Below are 13,828 nucleotides of genomic sequence, written 5' to 3' on the forward strand. Positions count from 1 at the left end.
CCAGAGCAGAATTCCAGAACCCAGAACAGTATTCCAGAACCCAGAGCAGAATTCCAGAACCCAGAATAGGATTCCAGGACCCAGAACGGAATTCCAGAACCTACAATAGAATTCCCAGGACCCAGAACAGAATTCCAGAACCTACAACAAAGTTCCCAGAACCCAGAACAGGATTCCAGAACCCAGAACAGAATTCCCAGAACCCAGAACAGAATTCCAGAACCCAAACTGGGATTCCAGAACCCAGAACAGGATTCCAGGACCCAGAATGGAATTCCCAGAACCCAGAACAGAATTCCCAGAACAGAATTCCAGGACCCAGAACAGAATTCCCAGGAACTCATCCCCACCCTGACCCCCAGAACCCCACCCAGGGTTTGGGGGGTCCCCCCCTGTCCCGCTGCCACCCCCCAGGCTGGGACAGTCCCCGGGGGTGTCACCTCTTGTCCACCATCACGGCCACCGAGAGCGACGCCAGCGCCGTCACCGTCTCCACCTCGTCGGCCTCGCGGTGCTGAGCCTCCAGGAAGGAGCAGCCGAGCTTGGAGGCGAAACGCTGCACGGCCACCCAGTACTTACCTGCGGGACAGACGGACACCGGGCTGGGACGGACAGACAGAGGGGCTGGGGACATCGGGACAGGGGGACAGGACGGACACCGGGCTGGGGACGGACGGACAGAGGGACTGGGAACACCGGGACAGGGGGACAGACGGACACCGGGCTGGGGACGGACGGACAGAGGGGCTGGGAACACCGGGACGGAGGGGCTGGGGACACTGGGACAGAGGGACAGGGGGCTGGGGACACTGGGACAGAGGGACAGGGGGGCTGGGGACACCAGGACAGATGGACACACGGGCTGGCGACGGACAGACAGAGGGACAGAGGGACACCGGGCTGGGGACACCGGGACAGGGGGACAGAGGGACTGGGGACACTGGGACAGAGGGATAGAAGGGCTGGGGACACTGGGATGGTGGCAAGGGGACCGGGACAGGCACAGCCCTGGACAGGAATGTCCCAGGTTTGGGGTGTCCCAGGTTTGGAATATCCCAAATTTGGAATGTCCCAGGTTTGGGGTGTCCCAGGTTTGGAATATCCCAAATTTGGAATGTCCTAGGTTTGGGGTGTCCCAGGTTTGGGTTATCCCAGGTTGGGCTGTCCAGGTTTGGGGTGTCCCAGGTTTGGGTTATCCCAGGTTTGGGCTGTCCCAGGTTTGGGGTGTCCCAGGTTTGGAATGTCCCAAGTTTGGGGTGTCCCAGGTTTCTGGGCTCCCCTTGCAGTGCTGAGCACTTGAGGCGCCCCCTCCTGTGAGGAGGAGGAGGAAGAGGAAGAGGAAGAGGAAGAGGAAGAGGAAGAGGAAGAGGAAGAGGAAGAGGAAGAGGAAGAGGAAGAGGAAGAGGAAGAAGAGGAGGAGGAGGAAGAGGAAGAGGAGGAGGAGGAGGAGGAGGAGGATGATGATGATGGGGAAGAGGAGGATGACAATGATGATGAGGATGGTGACAATGATGAAGACTATGATGATGATGATGATGATAATGACAATGAAGATGATGAGGATTATGATAATGATGATGACGATGATGATGACGATGACAATAATGACAATGATGAAGATGACAACGATTATGACAATGATGATGATAATGATAATGACTATGATGACCATGATGATGAAGATGATGATGATGATGATGATGATGATGAAGATGATGATGTCCCCCCATCCCCCCGTCCCCCGTCCCCGCACTCACTCTGGACCTGGATCACGGCCTCCAGCGAGCGCACGGCGTTGGCGTTGGGCTTGAGGCGCACGCTGTCCTCGGGGAGCGGCTCCGGCTGTGACAGGGGACATGGGGACATGGGGACATGGGGACATCAGGGGGCGCTGGGGACACCAGGGGGCACTGGGGACACTGGGGGATTTGGGACATTGGGGACATGGGGGACACCAGGGTGGCATTGGGGACATTGGGGAGACTGGGGAGATTGGGGACACAGGGGACTCTGGGGACATGGGGGACAATGGGGACAGTGAGGGACATTGGGGACACTGGAGAGGATTGGGGAACATTGAGGACAGTGAGGACATTGGGGACATTGGGGCATTGGGGACATTGGGGGCATTGAGGACACTGAGGAGGATTAGGGACATTGGGGACACTGGGGGCATTGGGGATATCGAGGGGATTGGGGACATCGGGGACATTGTGCTGGGCTGGTGGCACTGGTGGCACTGGTGGCACTGGGGACACAGGGGTGTCACGGCGGTGTGACAGCCCCCAGGTTGGGCTGGTGGCCCTGGTGGCCCTGATAGCCCTGATGGCCCTGGTGGCACTGATGGCCCTGGTGGCACTGGGGACACAGGGGTGTCACAGCCCCCATGCTGGGCTGGTGGACTGATGACCCTGGTGGCCCTGGTGCCCCTGGTGGCCCTGGTGACCCTGGTGGCCTTGGTGACCCTGATGCCCCTGGTGACCCTGATGACCCTGATGGCCCTGGTGGCCCTGGTGGCACTGATGCCCCTGGTGGCACTGATGGCCCTGGTGGCCTTGGTGACCCTGGTGGCACTGATGCCCCTGGTGGCTCTGGTGGCACTGGTGGCCCTGGTGGCCCTGATGGCACTGATACCCCTGGTGACCCTGGTGGCCCTGGTGGCCCTGGTGGCCCAGCCCCCTCACCTCGTGTCCCAGCAGCGCGGCCACGCAGGCCTCGGATGCGTCACAGATCGCCGTCAGGTCGTGGCCGCCCTCGAGCGCCAGCACCACGGCGCCGCCCGCCAGGCTCATCAGCTGCTTGGTCATGTAGCCAAAACCTGCGGTGGCCCGAGGCTGTCACCTCCCCTGGCCCAGATCACACCCCAAAACCTCCAAATTCCACCTCAAAACCTCCAAATTCCACCCCAAAACCTCCAAATTCCAGCCCAAAATCCCCAAATCCCACCCCAAAACCTTCAAATCACACCCCAAAATCTCCAAATTCCACCCCAAAATCCAGCCCCAAAACCTCCTGTGGTTCTCCCTAGTCCCACCCCAAAACTTCTTGTGGTTCCTTCAAATCCAACCCCAAAACCTTCAAATCCCACCCCAAAATCTCAAAATCCCACCCCGAAATGCCACCCCAAATCCTCCAAATCACACCCCAAATCCCACCCCAAAACTTCCAAATCCCACCCCAAAACTTCCAAATCCCACCCCAAAATCTCCAAATCACACACCAAAAAATCCCACCCCAAAACTTCCTGTGGTTCCTTCAAATCCAACCCCAAAACCTCCAAATCCCACCCCAAAATCCAACCCCAAAACCTTCAAATTCCACCCCAAATCCTCCAAAATCCAACCCCAAAACCTCCAAATCCCACCCCAAAATCCCACCCCAAATCCTCCAAATCCCACCCCAAAATCTCCAAATCACACACCAAAAAATCCCACCCCAAAACTTCCTGTGGTTCCTCCAAATCCCACCCCAAAATCCAACCGCAAAACCTTCAAATTCCACCCCAAATCCTCCAAAATCCAACCCCAAAACCTGCTGTGGATTCCCCCCAAATCCAACCCCAAAATTTCCTGTGGATCCCTGGGATCAAACCCCCAAAAATCTCCTTTGGTTCCCCCAAATCCAACCTCAAAACCTCCCGTGGTTCCCTGGGAGTGGTCACCCCTTCCTGGGGGTCCCAACCTGGGTGGTTTGGGGTCACCTCACCCCAAATGGGGACACCCCAAATGGGGTCACCCCAAACAGGGACTCATCACCCCAAACAAGGTCATTCCGACTCCAAAATGGAGACATCCCATCCCAAATGGGGACACCCCAAATAGGGACACCCCCACCCTAAATCGGGACATCCCACCCCAAATGGGATCACCCACCCCAAATAGGGACACTCCAAATAGGGACACCCCATTCCAAATGGGGACATCCCACCCCAAATGGGATCACCCACCACAAATGGGGACACTCCAAATAGGGACATCCCAAACAGGAACTCATCACCCCAAATGGGGTCACCCCGACCCCAAAATGGGGACATCCCATCCTAAATGGGGACACCCCAAATGGGGACACTCCAAATGGGGACTCATCACCCCAAATGGGGACATCCCATCCCAAGTGGGGTCACCCCAAATGGGGACACCCCAAATGGGAAGACCCCAAATGGGAAGATCCCAAACAGAGACTCATCACCCCAAATGGGGTCATCCCAAATGGGGACACCCCATCCCAAATGGGGACACCTCAAATAGGGACACCCCCACCCTAAATGGGGACATCCCACCCCAAATGGGATCACCCACCACAAATGGGGACACTCCAAATAGGGACATCCCAAACAGGGACTCATCACCCCAAATGGGGTCACCCCGACTCCAAAATGGGGACATCCCATCCCAAATGGGGTCACCCCAAATGGGGACATCCCATACAGGGACACCCCCACCCCAAATGGGATTCCTCACCCTAAATGGGGTCCCCCCATCCCAAATGGGGACACCCCACTCTAAATGGGGACACCCCAAATGGGGACACCCCATCCCAAATGGGGACACCCCAAACGATGACACCCCATCCCATATGGGGACACCCACCACAAATGGGGACACTCCAAATAGGGACACCCCATTCCAAATGGGGTCACCCCAAATGGGGACATCCTATCCAAAAATAGGATCACCCACCCTAAATAGGGACACCCCAAATGGAGACTCATCACCCCAAATGGAGTCATCCCCACCTCGAATGGGATCACCCACCCTAAATGGGGTCCTCCCACCCCAAATGGGGTCACCCCTACCCTATATGGGGTTACCCCCACCCCAACTGGGGACACCCACCCCTAAATGGGGACACCCCAAATGAGGACACTCCAAATAGGGACTCATCACCCCAAATGGGATCACCAACCCCAAACAGGTCCCCCCCACCCCAAACGGGTCCCCCCCTTACACTTGGCCGAGACTTTGTACCCCCCCAGGGGCGGGGGGTGCCCCTCGGCGGCGTCGAACCCGGCCGAGACCAGAACCAGCTCGGGGCTGAACTCGTGGGCGATCGGCATCACCACGGTCCTGGGGGGAAAACGGGGTCAGGGGTCAGGGGTCAGAGGGGTCAAGGGTCAGGGGGGTCAGGGGTCAGGGGGGTCAGGGTTGTCAGATCCATTTGGGGACAGGATTTGGGATCAATGGGGTCAGATCCATTTGGGGACAGGGGACAGGATTTGGGGTCAGACCCATTAGGGGACAGGGGACAGAATTTGGGGTCAGTGGGATCAGACCCATTAGGGGACGGGATTTGGGTTCAGACCCATTTGGGGACAGGATTGGGCTCAGACCCGTTTGGGGACAGGATTTGGGGTCAGACACATATGGGGACAGGATTTGGGGTCACATCCATTTGGGGACAGGATTTGGGGTCAGCCCCATTTGGGGACAAGATTTGGGGTCAGACCCATTTGGGGACAAGATTTGGGGTCAGATCCATTTGGGGTCAGTGGGGTCAGACTCATTTGGGGACAGGATTTGGGTCAGTGGGGTCAGACCCATTTAGGGACAGGGGACAGGATTTGGGGACAGTGGGCTCAGATCCATTTGGGGACAGGTTTTGGGGTCAGACCCATTTGGGGACAGGGTTTGGGGTCAGGATTTGGGGTCAGTGGGGTCAGATCCATTTGGGGACAGGGAACAGGATTTGGGGTCAGACCCGTTTGGGGTCAGGATTTGGGGTCAGCCCCGTTTGGGGCCAGGGTCTGGGGACAGGATTGGGGTCAGACCCGTTTGGGGACAGGGTTTGGGGACAGGATTGGGGTCAGACCCGTTTGGGGACAGGATTTGGGGCCAGGGTTTGGGCTCAGCCCCGTTTGGGGACAGGATTTGGGGTCAGCCCCATTTGGGGACAGGGTTTGGGGACAGGATTTGGGCTCAGCCCCATTTGGGGACAGGTTTGGGGTCGGTACCTGAAGGCTGCCAGGTACTCGGGGTCCCCCATGGGGGGGTCGAGCCCCCCAGCCCAGGCCACGTTGACGTTGAAGCCCTCGCCGGGACCAGCGCCCACCTGGGGGACAAGGACGGGCTGAGACCTCTGTCACCTCTGTCACCTGTGTCACCTCTGTCACCAGAACCCCCTCTGTCACCTGTGTCCCCTGTGTCCCCTCTGTCACCTCTGTGCCCTCTGTCATCTCTGTCCCCTCTGTCCCCAGAGTCCCCTGTGTCCCCCTTGTCCTCAGAGTCCCCTCTGTTCCCACAATTTCCAGAGTCCCCCTTGTCCCCAGAGTTCCCTCTGTCCCCTCTGTCCTCTCTGTCCCTCTTGTCCCCCTTGTCCCCAGAGTCCACTCTGTCCCTTCTGTCCCCAGCGTCCCCCTTGTCCCCAAAATCCCCAGAGTCCACTCAGTCCCCTCTGTCCCCAGAGTCCCCCTTGTCCCCTGTGTCCCCTCTATCCCTGTCCCCTCTGTCCCCTCTGTCCCCTCTGTCCCCTCTGTCCCCTCTGTCCCCTGTGTCCCCTCTGTCCCCCCTGTGTCCCCTCTGTCCCCTCTGTCCCCTCTGTCCCCTGTGTCCCCTCTGTCCCCCCTGTGTCCCCTGTGTCCCCTCTATCCCTGTGTCCCTGTCCCGTGTCCCCTGTGTCCCCTGTGTCCCCTGTGTCCCCTCTGTCCCGTGTCCCCTGTGTCCCCCATGTCCCCTGTGTCCCCTCTGTCCCCCCTGTGTCCCCTGTGTCCCCTCTATCCCTGTGTCCCTGTCCCGTGTCCCCTGTGTCCCCTGTGTCCCCTCTGTCCCCTCTGTCCCGTGTCCCCTGTGTCCCCCGTGTCCCCTGTGTCCCCTTTGTCCCCTCTGTCCCCTTTGTCCCGTGTCCCCTCTATCCCCTGTGTCCCCTCTGTCCCCTATGTCCCTGTCCTGTGTCCCCTGTGTCCCCCCTGTGTCCCTGTGTCCCCTGTGTCCCCTCTGTCCCCTGTGTCCCCTGTGTCCCCTCTATCCCCTCTGTCCCCTCTGTCCCCTGTGTCCCCTGTGTCCCCTGTGTCCCCTCTGTCCCTGTGTCCCCTCTGTCCCCTGTGTCCCCTGTGTCCCCTGTGTCCCCTGTGTCTCCTCTATCCCCTCTGTCCCCCGCGTCCCCTCCCACCTCGTCGGCGGCGCCGCTGCCCGGGAAGAAGTTGCCGTGGTCGTGGCGGTGCAGGGAGATGTAGAGCACGGCGGGGTCGCGGTAGAAAATCTGCTGGGTGCCGTTCCCGTGGTGAACGTCCTGGGGGAGGGGACCCGGGGGGGCTTTGGCACCTCTGGGGTGACCCCAAAACCTCCCAGAGCCCGAGGCAGCCGGGGGTGGGTGCCCCAGGGCAGGGGCTGCTGCTGTTCCCCCAAAATCCAGCCACAAAATCTCCTGTGGTTCCCTCAAATCCAGCCCCAAAATTTCCTATGGTTGCTCCAAATCCCATCCCAAAATCTCCTGTGGTTCCCCCAAATCCCATCCCGAAATTTCCTGTGGTTCCCTCAAATCCCACCCCAAAATTTCCTGTGGTTCCTCCAAATCCAGCCCCGAAATCTTCTGGGGTTCCCTCAAACTCAATCCCAAAATCTCCTGTGACTCCCCCAAAATTTCCTGTGGTTTCCCCAAATCCAACCCCAAAATCTCCTGGGGTTCCCCCAAAATCTCCTGGGGTTCCCTGGGATCCAATCCCAAAATTTCCTGTGGTTCCCTCAAATTCAGCCCCAAAATCTCCTGGGGTTCCCCCAAAATTTCCTGGGGTTCTTCCAAATCCCACCCCAAAATCTCCTGTGGTTCCCTGGGATCCAATCCCTAAATCTCCTGGAATTCCCCAAATCCACCACCAAAATCTGTCATTCCCCCAAAATTTCCTATGGTTCCCTGGGATCCAACCCCAAAATTTCCTCTGGTTCCCCAAAACCCAACCCCAAAATCTCCTGTGGTTCCTTCAAATCCCACCCCAAAATTTCCTGCGGATCCCCCCAAATCCAGCCCCAAAATCTCCTGGGGTTCCCCCAAAATTTCCTGGGGTTCCTCCAAATCCCACCCCAAAATCTCCTGTGGTTCCCTGGGATCCAATCCCAAAATTTCCTGGGGTTCCCCAAAACCCAACCCCAAAATTTCCTGTGGTTCCCTCAAATCCAACCCCAAAATCTCCTGTGGATCCCTGGGATCCAATCCCAAAATCTCCTGTGGATCCCCCAAATCCCATCCCAAAATCTCCTGTGGATCCCCCAAATCCAACCCCAAAATTTCATGTGGATCCTTCAAATTCAGCCCCAAAATCTCCTGGGGCTCCCCCAAATCTCCTGTCCAGACTCTGGGGATGTCTTGGGGACACTTTGGGGACAGAGGGGACAGAGAGGACACCTTGGTGACACCCTGGTGACACCTTGGGGACACCTTGGGGACACTTTGGGGACACCTTGGGCACACCCTGGTGACACCCTGGGCACACGTTAGGGACTCTTTAGGAACACCTTAAGGACACCTTAAGGACACCCTGATGACACCTTGAGGACACCTTGGTGACACCCTGGTCACACCCTGGGCACACCTTGAGGACACCCCGGGGACACCCTGGGCACACTTTAGGGACACCTTGGTGACACCTTGAGGACACCTTGGTGACACCCTGGTGACACTTTGGTGACACCCTGGTGACACCTTGGGGACACCTTGGTGACACCTTGAGGACACCCTGGTGACACTCTGGTGACACTTTGGTGACACTTTAGGGACACATTGGTGACACATTGGTGACACCTTGAGGACACCCTGGTGACACTCTGGTGACACTTTGGTGACACCTTGGTGACACCTTGGTGACACCTTGAGGACACCTTGGTGACACCTTGAGGACACCTTGATGACACCCTGGTGACACTTTGGTGACACCTTGGTGACACCTTGGTGACACCTTGAGGACACCTTGGTGACACCCTGGTGACACTTTGGTGACACCTTGGTGACACCTTGAGGACACCTTGGTGACACCCTGAGGACACCCTGGTGACACTTTGGTGACACTTTGGTGACACCCTGGTGACACTTTGGTGCCACTGTCACTCACCCAGTCCACGATGAGGATCTTGCCGAGTTTCCCCTTCTGCTGCAGCTGCCGCGCCGCGATCGCCACCGAGTTGAAGAAGCAGAAGCCCCTGGGCGAGGGCTGGGAGTCACCCCCGAGCCCCCCGCCCCGGGGGGGGTCCAGGGGGGACATTTGGGGACGTTTTTGGGGTGTCCCCAAATTTTTGGGGGGTCCTTACATGGCCGTGGAGGGATCGGCGTGGTGTCCGGGCGGCCGCACCACGGCAAAGCCGTTCTGGGGACAGACAAGGGCAGGGGACAGGTGGCAGTGGGCAAGGGACACTGGGGTGGTGTCCCCAGGGTGACACTGAGAGTGGTCTGTGTCCCCAGGGTGACACAGAGACAGTGCCAAGGTGACACTGAGAGTGGTCTGTGTCCCCAGGGTCACACAGAGTCAGTGTCCCCAGGGTGACACGGAGAGTGGTCAGTGTCCCCAGGGTCACACAGCCACACCACCCTGGGACTCCAACCATGAGGTGACACCACCCTGGGACCCCCAACCGTGAGGTGACACCACCCTGGGACCCCCAACCATGAGGTGACACCGCCCTGGTGACCCCAACCATGAGGTGACACCACCCTGTGACCCCCAGCTGTGAGGTGACACCGCCCTCGGACCCTCAGCCCACGAGGTGACACGGCCCTGTGACCCTCAGCCTTAGGGTGACACCACCTTGTGACCCCCAGCCGTGAGGTGACACCACCCTGTGACCCCCAGGAGCGAGGTGACACCACCCTGGGACCCCCAGCTGTGAGGTGACACCACCCTGGTGTCCCCAGTCATGAGGTGACACCGCCCTGGGACCCCCAGGAGTGAGGTGACACCACCCTGGGACCCCCAACCATGAGGTGACATCACCTGGGATCCCCCCAGCTGTGAGGTGACACCACCCTGTGACCCCCAGGACTGGGGTGACACCACCCTGTGACCCCCCAGATGTGAGGTGACACCGCCCTGGTGTCCCCAGCCCCCCCTGTACCTTCAGCTCCCTGGTGGCCACCTTGAAGGCCAGCTCGGTGACACTGCCAGCGGCCCAGCGAGCGGCGTTGGACGAGTGCAGCTCGTTCCAGATGGTGTCACTGTCCACCTGGGGGGGGACACTGCTCAGGGGGGACAGGGACACCTTGGACACCAGGGGACACTGCTCAGGGGACACCTTGGACACCAGGGGACACTGCTCAGGTTGGGGACACAGGGACATCTTGGACAGGGACACAGCACCAGGGGACACCTCAGGGACCCCTCAGTGACCAGGGGACACCTCCGGCACTGGGGACACCTCGGGCACTGGGGACACCTCAGGGACCAGGGGACACTGCTCAGAGGGGGGACAGGGACACCTCGGGCAGCAGGGGACACTGCTCAGGGGAGGGACAGGGACACCTTGGACACCAGGGGACACCTTGGTCATCAGGGGACACTTCAGTGACCAAGGGACATCTTGGTGATGAGGACACTGCTCAAGGGGGGCACAGGGACACCTGGGGCACCAGGGGACACCTCAGTGACCTGGGGACACCTGTGTCACCGGAGCCATCCGGGTTGGTGCCCTGTGCCAGCCCAAGGTGACTTTGGGCCACCCCCCATTGTCCCTCCTGTCCCCTCCTTTACCTGCTGGGTTTGGTTTGGTTTGGTTTGGTTTGGTTTGGTTTGGTTTGGTTTGGTTTGGTTTGGTTTGAGCTGGTTTGAGCTGGTTTGATCTGGTTTGATCTGGTTTGAGCTGGTTTGAGCTGGTTTGAGCTGGTTTGAGCTGGTTTGATCCCAGCTCTGCTCAGAGCCACAAACCCCAAAATTCGCTCAGGGGGGACAGAGCAGGGCAAGGGAGAGCCCAGAGAGGAACAGGAACAGAACCAGGGAACAGAACCAGAACCTGGGAACAGAACCAGGGAACAGAACCGGGGAACAGAACCAGGGAACAGAACCAGAACCTGGGAACAGAACCAGGGAACAGAACCGGGGAACAGAACCAGGGAACAGAAACCGGGAACAGGAACAGAAACAGAACCAGGGAACAGAACCAGAACCAAGGAACGGGAACAGAACCAAGGAATGGAACCAGAACCAGGGAGCAGAACCGGGGAACAGAACCAGAACCAGAACCAGGGAACAGAACCAGGGAACAGAACTGGAATAGAACCAGGGAACAGAACAGGGAACAGAACCAGAACCAGGGAACAGAACCAGGGAACAGAACTGGAATAGAACCAGGGAACAGAACAGGGAACAGAACCAGAACCAGAACCTGGGAACAGAACTGGAACAGAACCAGAACCCGAGAACAGAAACAGAACAGAACCAGGGAACAGAACCAGGGAACAGAACCAGGACCCAGGAACAGAACCAGGGAGCAAAACCAGAATCAAGGAACGGAACCAGTACCAGGAGAGCAGAACCAGGAGAGCAGGAAAGCACCGAGAGAGACCTGAAAGAGAGAGAGAGAGAGGACAGGGATGGGGACAGGGAGGGGACAGGGACAGGGACAGGGAGATGAGAGGGACAGGGAGAGAGGCAGGGACAGGGACAGGGACAGGGAGGGGACAGGGATGGGGACAGAGGACGAGACAGTGAATGCAGAGAATCCAGGAGGAAAAGCTGGAATGGAAACTGAGATGAGAAGGGACGAGCTGTCCCCGTGTCACTGTCCCTGTGTCACAGACCCCAGCACTCACCCCCCAAAAAATCGGGGTCAGACCCCAACACTGATCCCAAACCCCCCAAAAAATCCAAGTCAGACCCAGCACTGACTCCGCCAAAATCAGGGACAGGGATGGAACAGTGACCCCACCACCCCCCAAAAAATCCAGGTCAGACCCCAACATTCACCCCCATCCTCCCAAAATCGGGCTGAGACCCCAAAACCGATCCCAAACCCCCCAAAATCGGGGTCAGGCCCCGCACTCACCCCCACCCCCCCGCAGGGCAGCATCACCAACGTCCTCTGGGACAGGATCCCTGTGGGGACAGGGGACACAGGGGACACAGGGGACACCGGGGACACAGGGGACACAGGGGACACAGGAGACAGCGCCATCTCAGCGCGGCCGCCACCCCCCTGTCAGGTCGCCAACCCCCCCTGCCAGGTCGCCAACTCCCCCCAGCAGGTTCCCACCCCCCTGCGAGGTCGCCAGCCCCCCCAGAAGGTCGCCATCCCTCCCTAACAGGTCGCCACCACCCGTAGCAGATCGCCATCCCCTCTGCCAGGTCGCCAGCACCCCCAGCAGGTCGCCAACCCTCCTGCCAAGTCGCCACCCCCTTGCCAGGTCGTCATCCGCCCTGCCAGGTCGCCAAACCCCCTCAGCAGGTCGCCACCCCCCTGCCAGGTCACCAGCACCCTCAGCAGGTCGCCACCCCCCGTCTCAGGTCGCCACCCCCCCGTAGCAGATCGCCACCCCCTTGCCAGGTCACCAGCCCGCCTTGCCAGGTCGTCACCCCCGTGGTAGGTCGCCATCCGCCCTGCCAGGTCGCCAACACCCCCAGCAGGTCGCCACCCCCATGTCAGGTCGCCACCCCTCGTAGCAGATCGCCATCCCCCCTGCCAGGTCGCCACCCCCCCCATCCAGGTGGCCACCCCCCTCCATCCAGGTGGCCACCCCCTCTCCCAGGTGGCCACCCCCCGATCCAGGTGGCCAGCCCACCTGCCAGCTTGCCGTTGTCGAGCTTGAGGCGGTTCAGGGGGTTGGTGCCGTAGAGCAGCACGTGGCGCTCGCTGTGCGCACTCTGCAGCTCCTCCAGGGTGGCCTTGCGGCCCCGCAGGCACTGGGGGGACACGGGGGGGACACGGCCGTGAGCGGGGGACACTGGGGACACCCCAGTGTGGGGGGACACGGGGGGACACGGGGGGGACACACTGAGAGTCCCCCCAGTGTGGGGTGAGGTGGGATCAGGAGGGGATGGGATGGGATGGGATGGGATGGGATGGGATGGGATGGGATGGGATGGGATGGGATGGGATGGGATGGGATGGGATGGGATGGGATGGGATGGGATCAGGAGGGACCCAGCAGGGATCAGTGGGATCATGGGATCAGGGGTTGGATTTGATGGGATCAGGGGATCAGGGGATCAAAAGGATCAGGAGTGTGGTGGGATCAATGAGATCAGTGTGATCAGGGGATCAGGGGATCAGGGGATCAATGGGATCAAGGGAGTGGGATATGGAGATCAATGGGATTAGGGGTTGGGATGTGATGGGATCAGGGGATGGGACCCAGCTGGGATCAGGGGATGGGATGGGATCAGGGGATTAATGAGATCAGGGGATCAATGGGATCAGGGAGAATGGGATGGAATCATGGGATCAATGGGATCAGGGGATCAGTGGGATCAGGGGGTGGGATCAGGGGATCACTGGGATCAGGGGATTAATGAGATCAGGGGATCAATGGGATCAGGAGATGGGATGGGATCAGGGGATCAGTGGGATCAGGGGTGGGATCAGGGGATCAATGGGATCAGGGGATGGGACCCAGCTGGGATCAGGGGATGGGATGGGATCAGGGGATCAATGGGATCAATGGGATCAGGGGATCGATGAGATCAGGGAGAATGGGATGGAATCATGGGATCAATGGGGTCAGGGGATCAGGGGATCAATGGGATCAGGAGTGTGGTGGGATCAATGGGATCGGGGGATCAATGGTATCAATGGATCAATGGGATCAATGGGATCAGGGGATCAGGGGGATCAGGGGATCAGTGGAATCAAGGGAGTGGGATATGGAGATCAATGGGATCAGGGGTTGGGATGTGATGGGATCAGGGGATCAATGGGAT

At 59.3% G+C, this 13,828-nt stretch overlaps 1 protein-coding gene across 5 annotated transcripts in view; it reads right to left on the bottom strand.

The window, feature by feature from the left end:
* The window catches only part of HDAC7 (histone deacetylase 7), a 95,152-nt gene that overhangs the window by 3,492 nt on the left and 77,832 nt on the right, over positions 1–13,828 (bottom strand). For all 5 annotated transcript variants that reach the window (XM_033083382.1, XM_033083383.1, XM_033083385.1 and 2 more), the window contains 11 exons: positions 12,691–12,811; positions 11,958–12,007; positions 10,035–10,142; positions 9,234–9,289; positions 9,038–9,125; positions 7,105–7,224; positions 5,951–6,048; positions 4,948–5,066; positions 2,685–2,818; positions 1,758–1,842; positions 441–579 (listed from right to left, as the gene is read on the bottom strand). In XM_033083382.1, coding sequence (XP_032939273.1) covers positions 441–579; positions 1,758–1,842; positions 2,685–2,818; positions 4,948–5,066; positions 5,951–6,048; positions 7,105–7,224; positions 9,038–9,125; positions 9,234–9,289; positions 10,035–10,142; positions 11,958–12,007; positions 12,691–12,811 — 1,118 coding nt within the window. The remainder of the gene's footprint in view (positions 1–440; positions 580–1,757; positions 1,843–2,684; positions 2,819–4,947; positions 5,067–5,950; positions 6,049–7,104; positions 7,225–9,037; positions 9,126–9,233; positions 9,290–10,034; positions 10,143–11,957; positions 12,008–12,690; positions 12,812–13,828) is intronic.

The sequence above is a fragment of the Catharus ustulatus genome, chromosome 31 (assembly GCF_009819885.2).
Source record: "Catharus ustulatus isolate bCatUst1 chromosome 31, bCatUst1.pri.v2, whole genome shotgun sequence".
Classification (NCBI taxonomy): domain Eukaryota; kingdom Metazoa; phylum Chordata; class Aves; order Passeriformes; family Turdidae; genus Catharus; species Catharus ustulatus.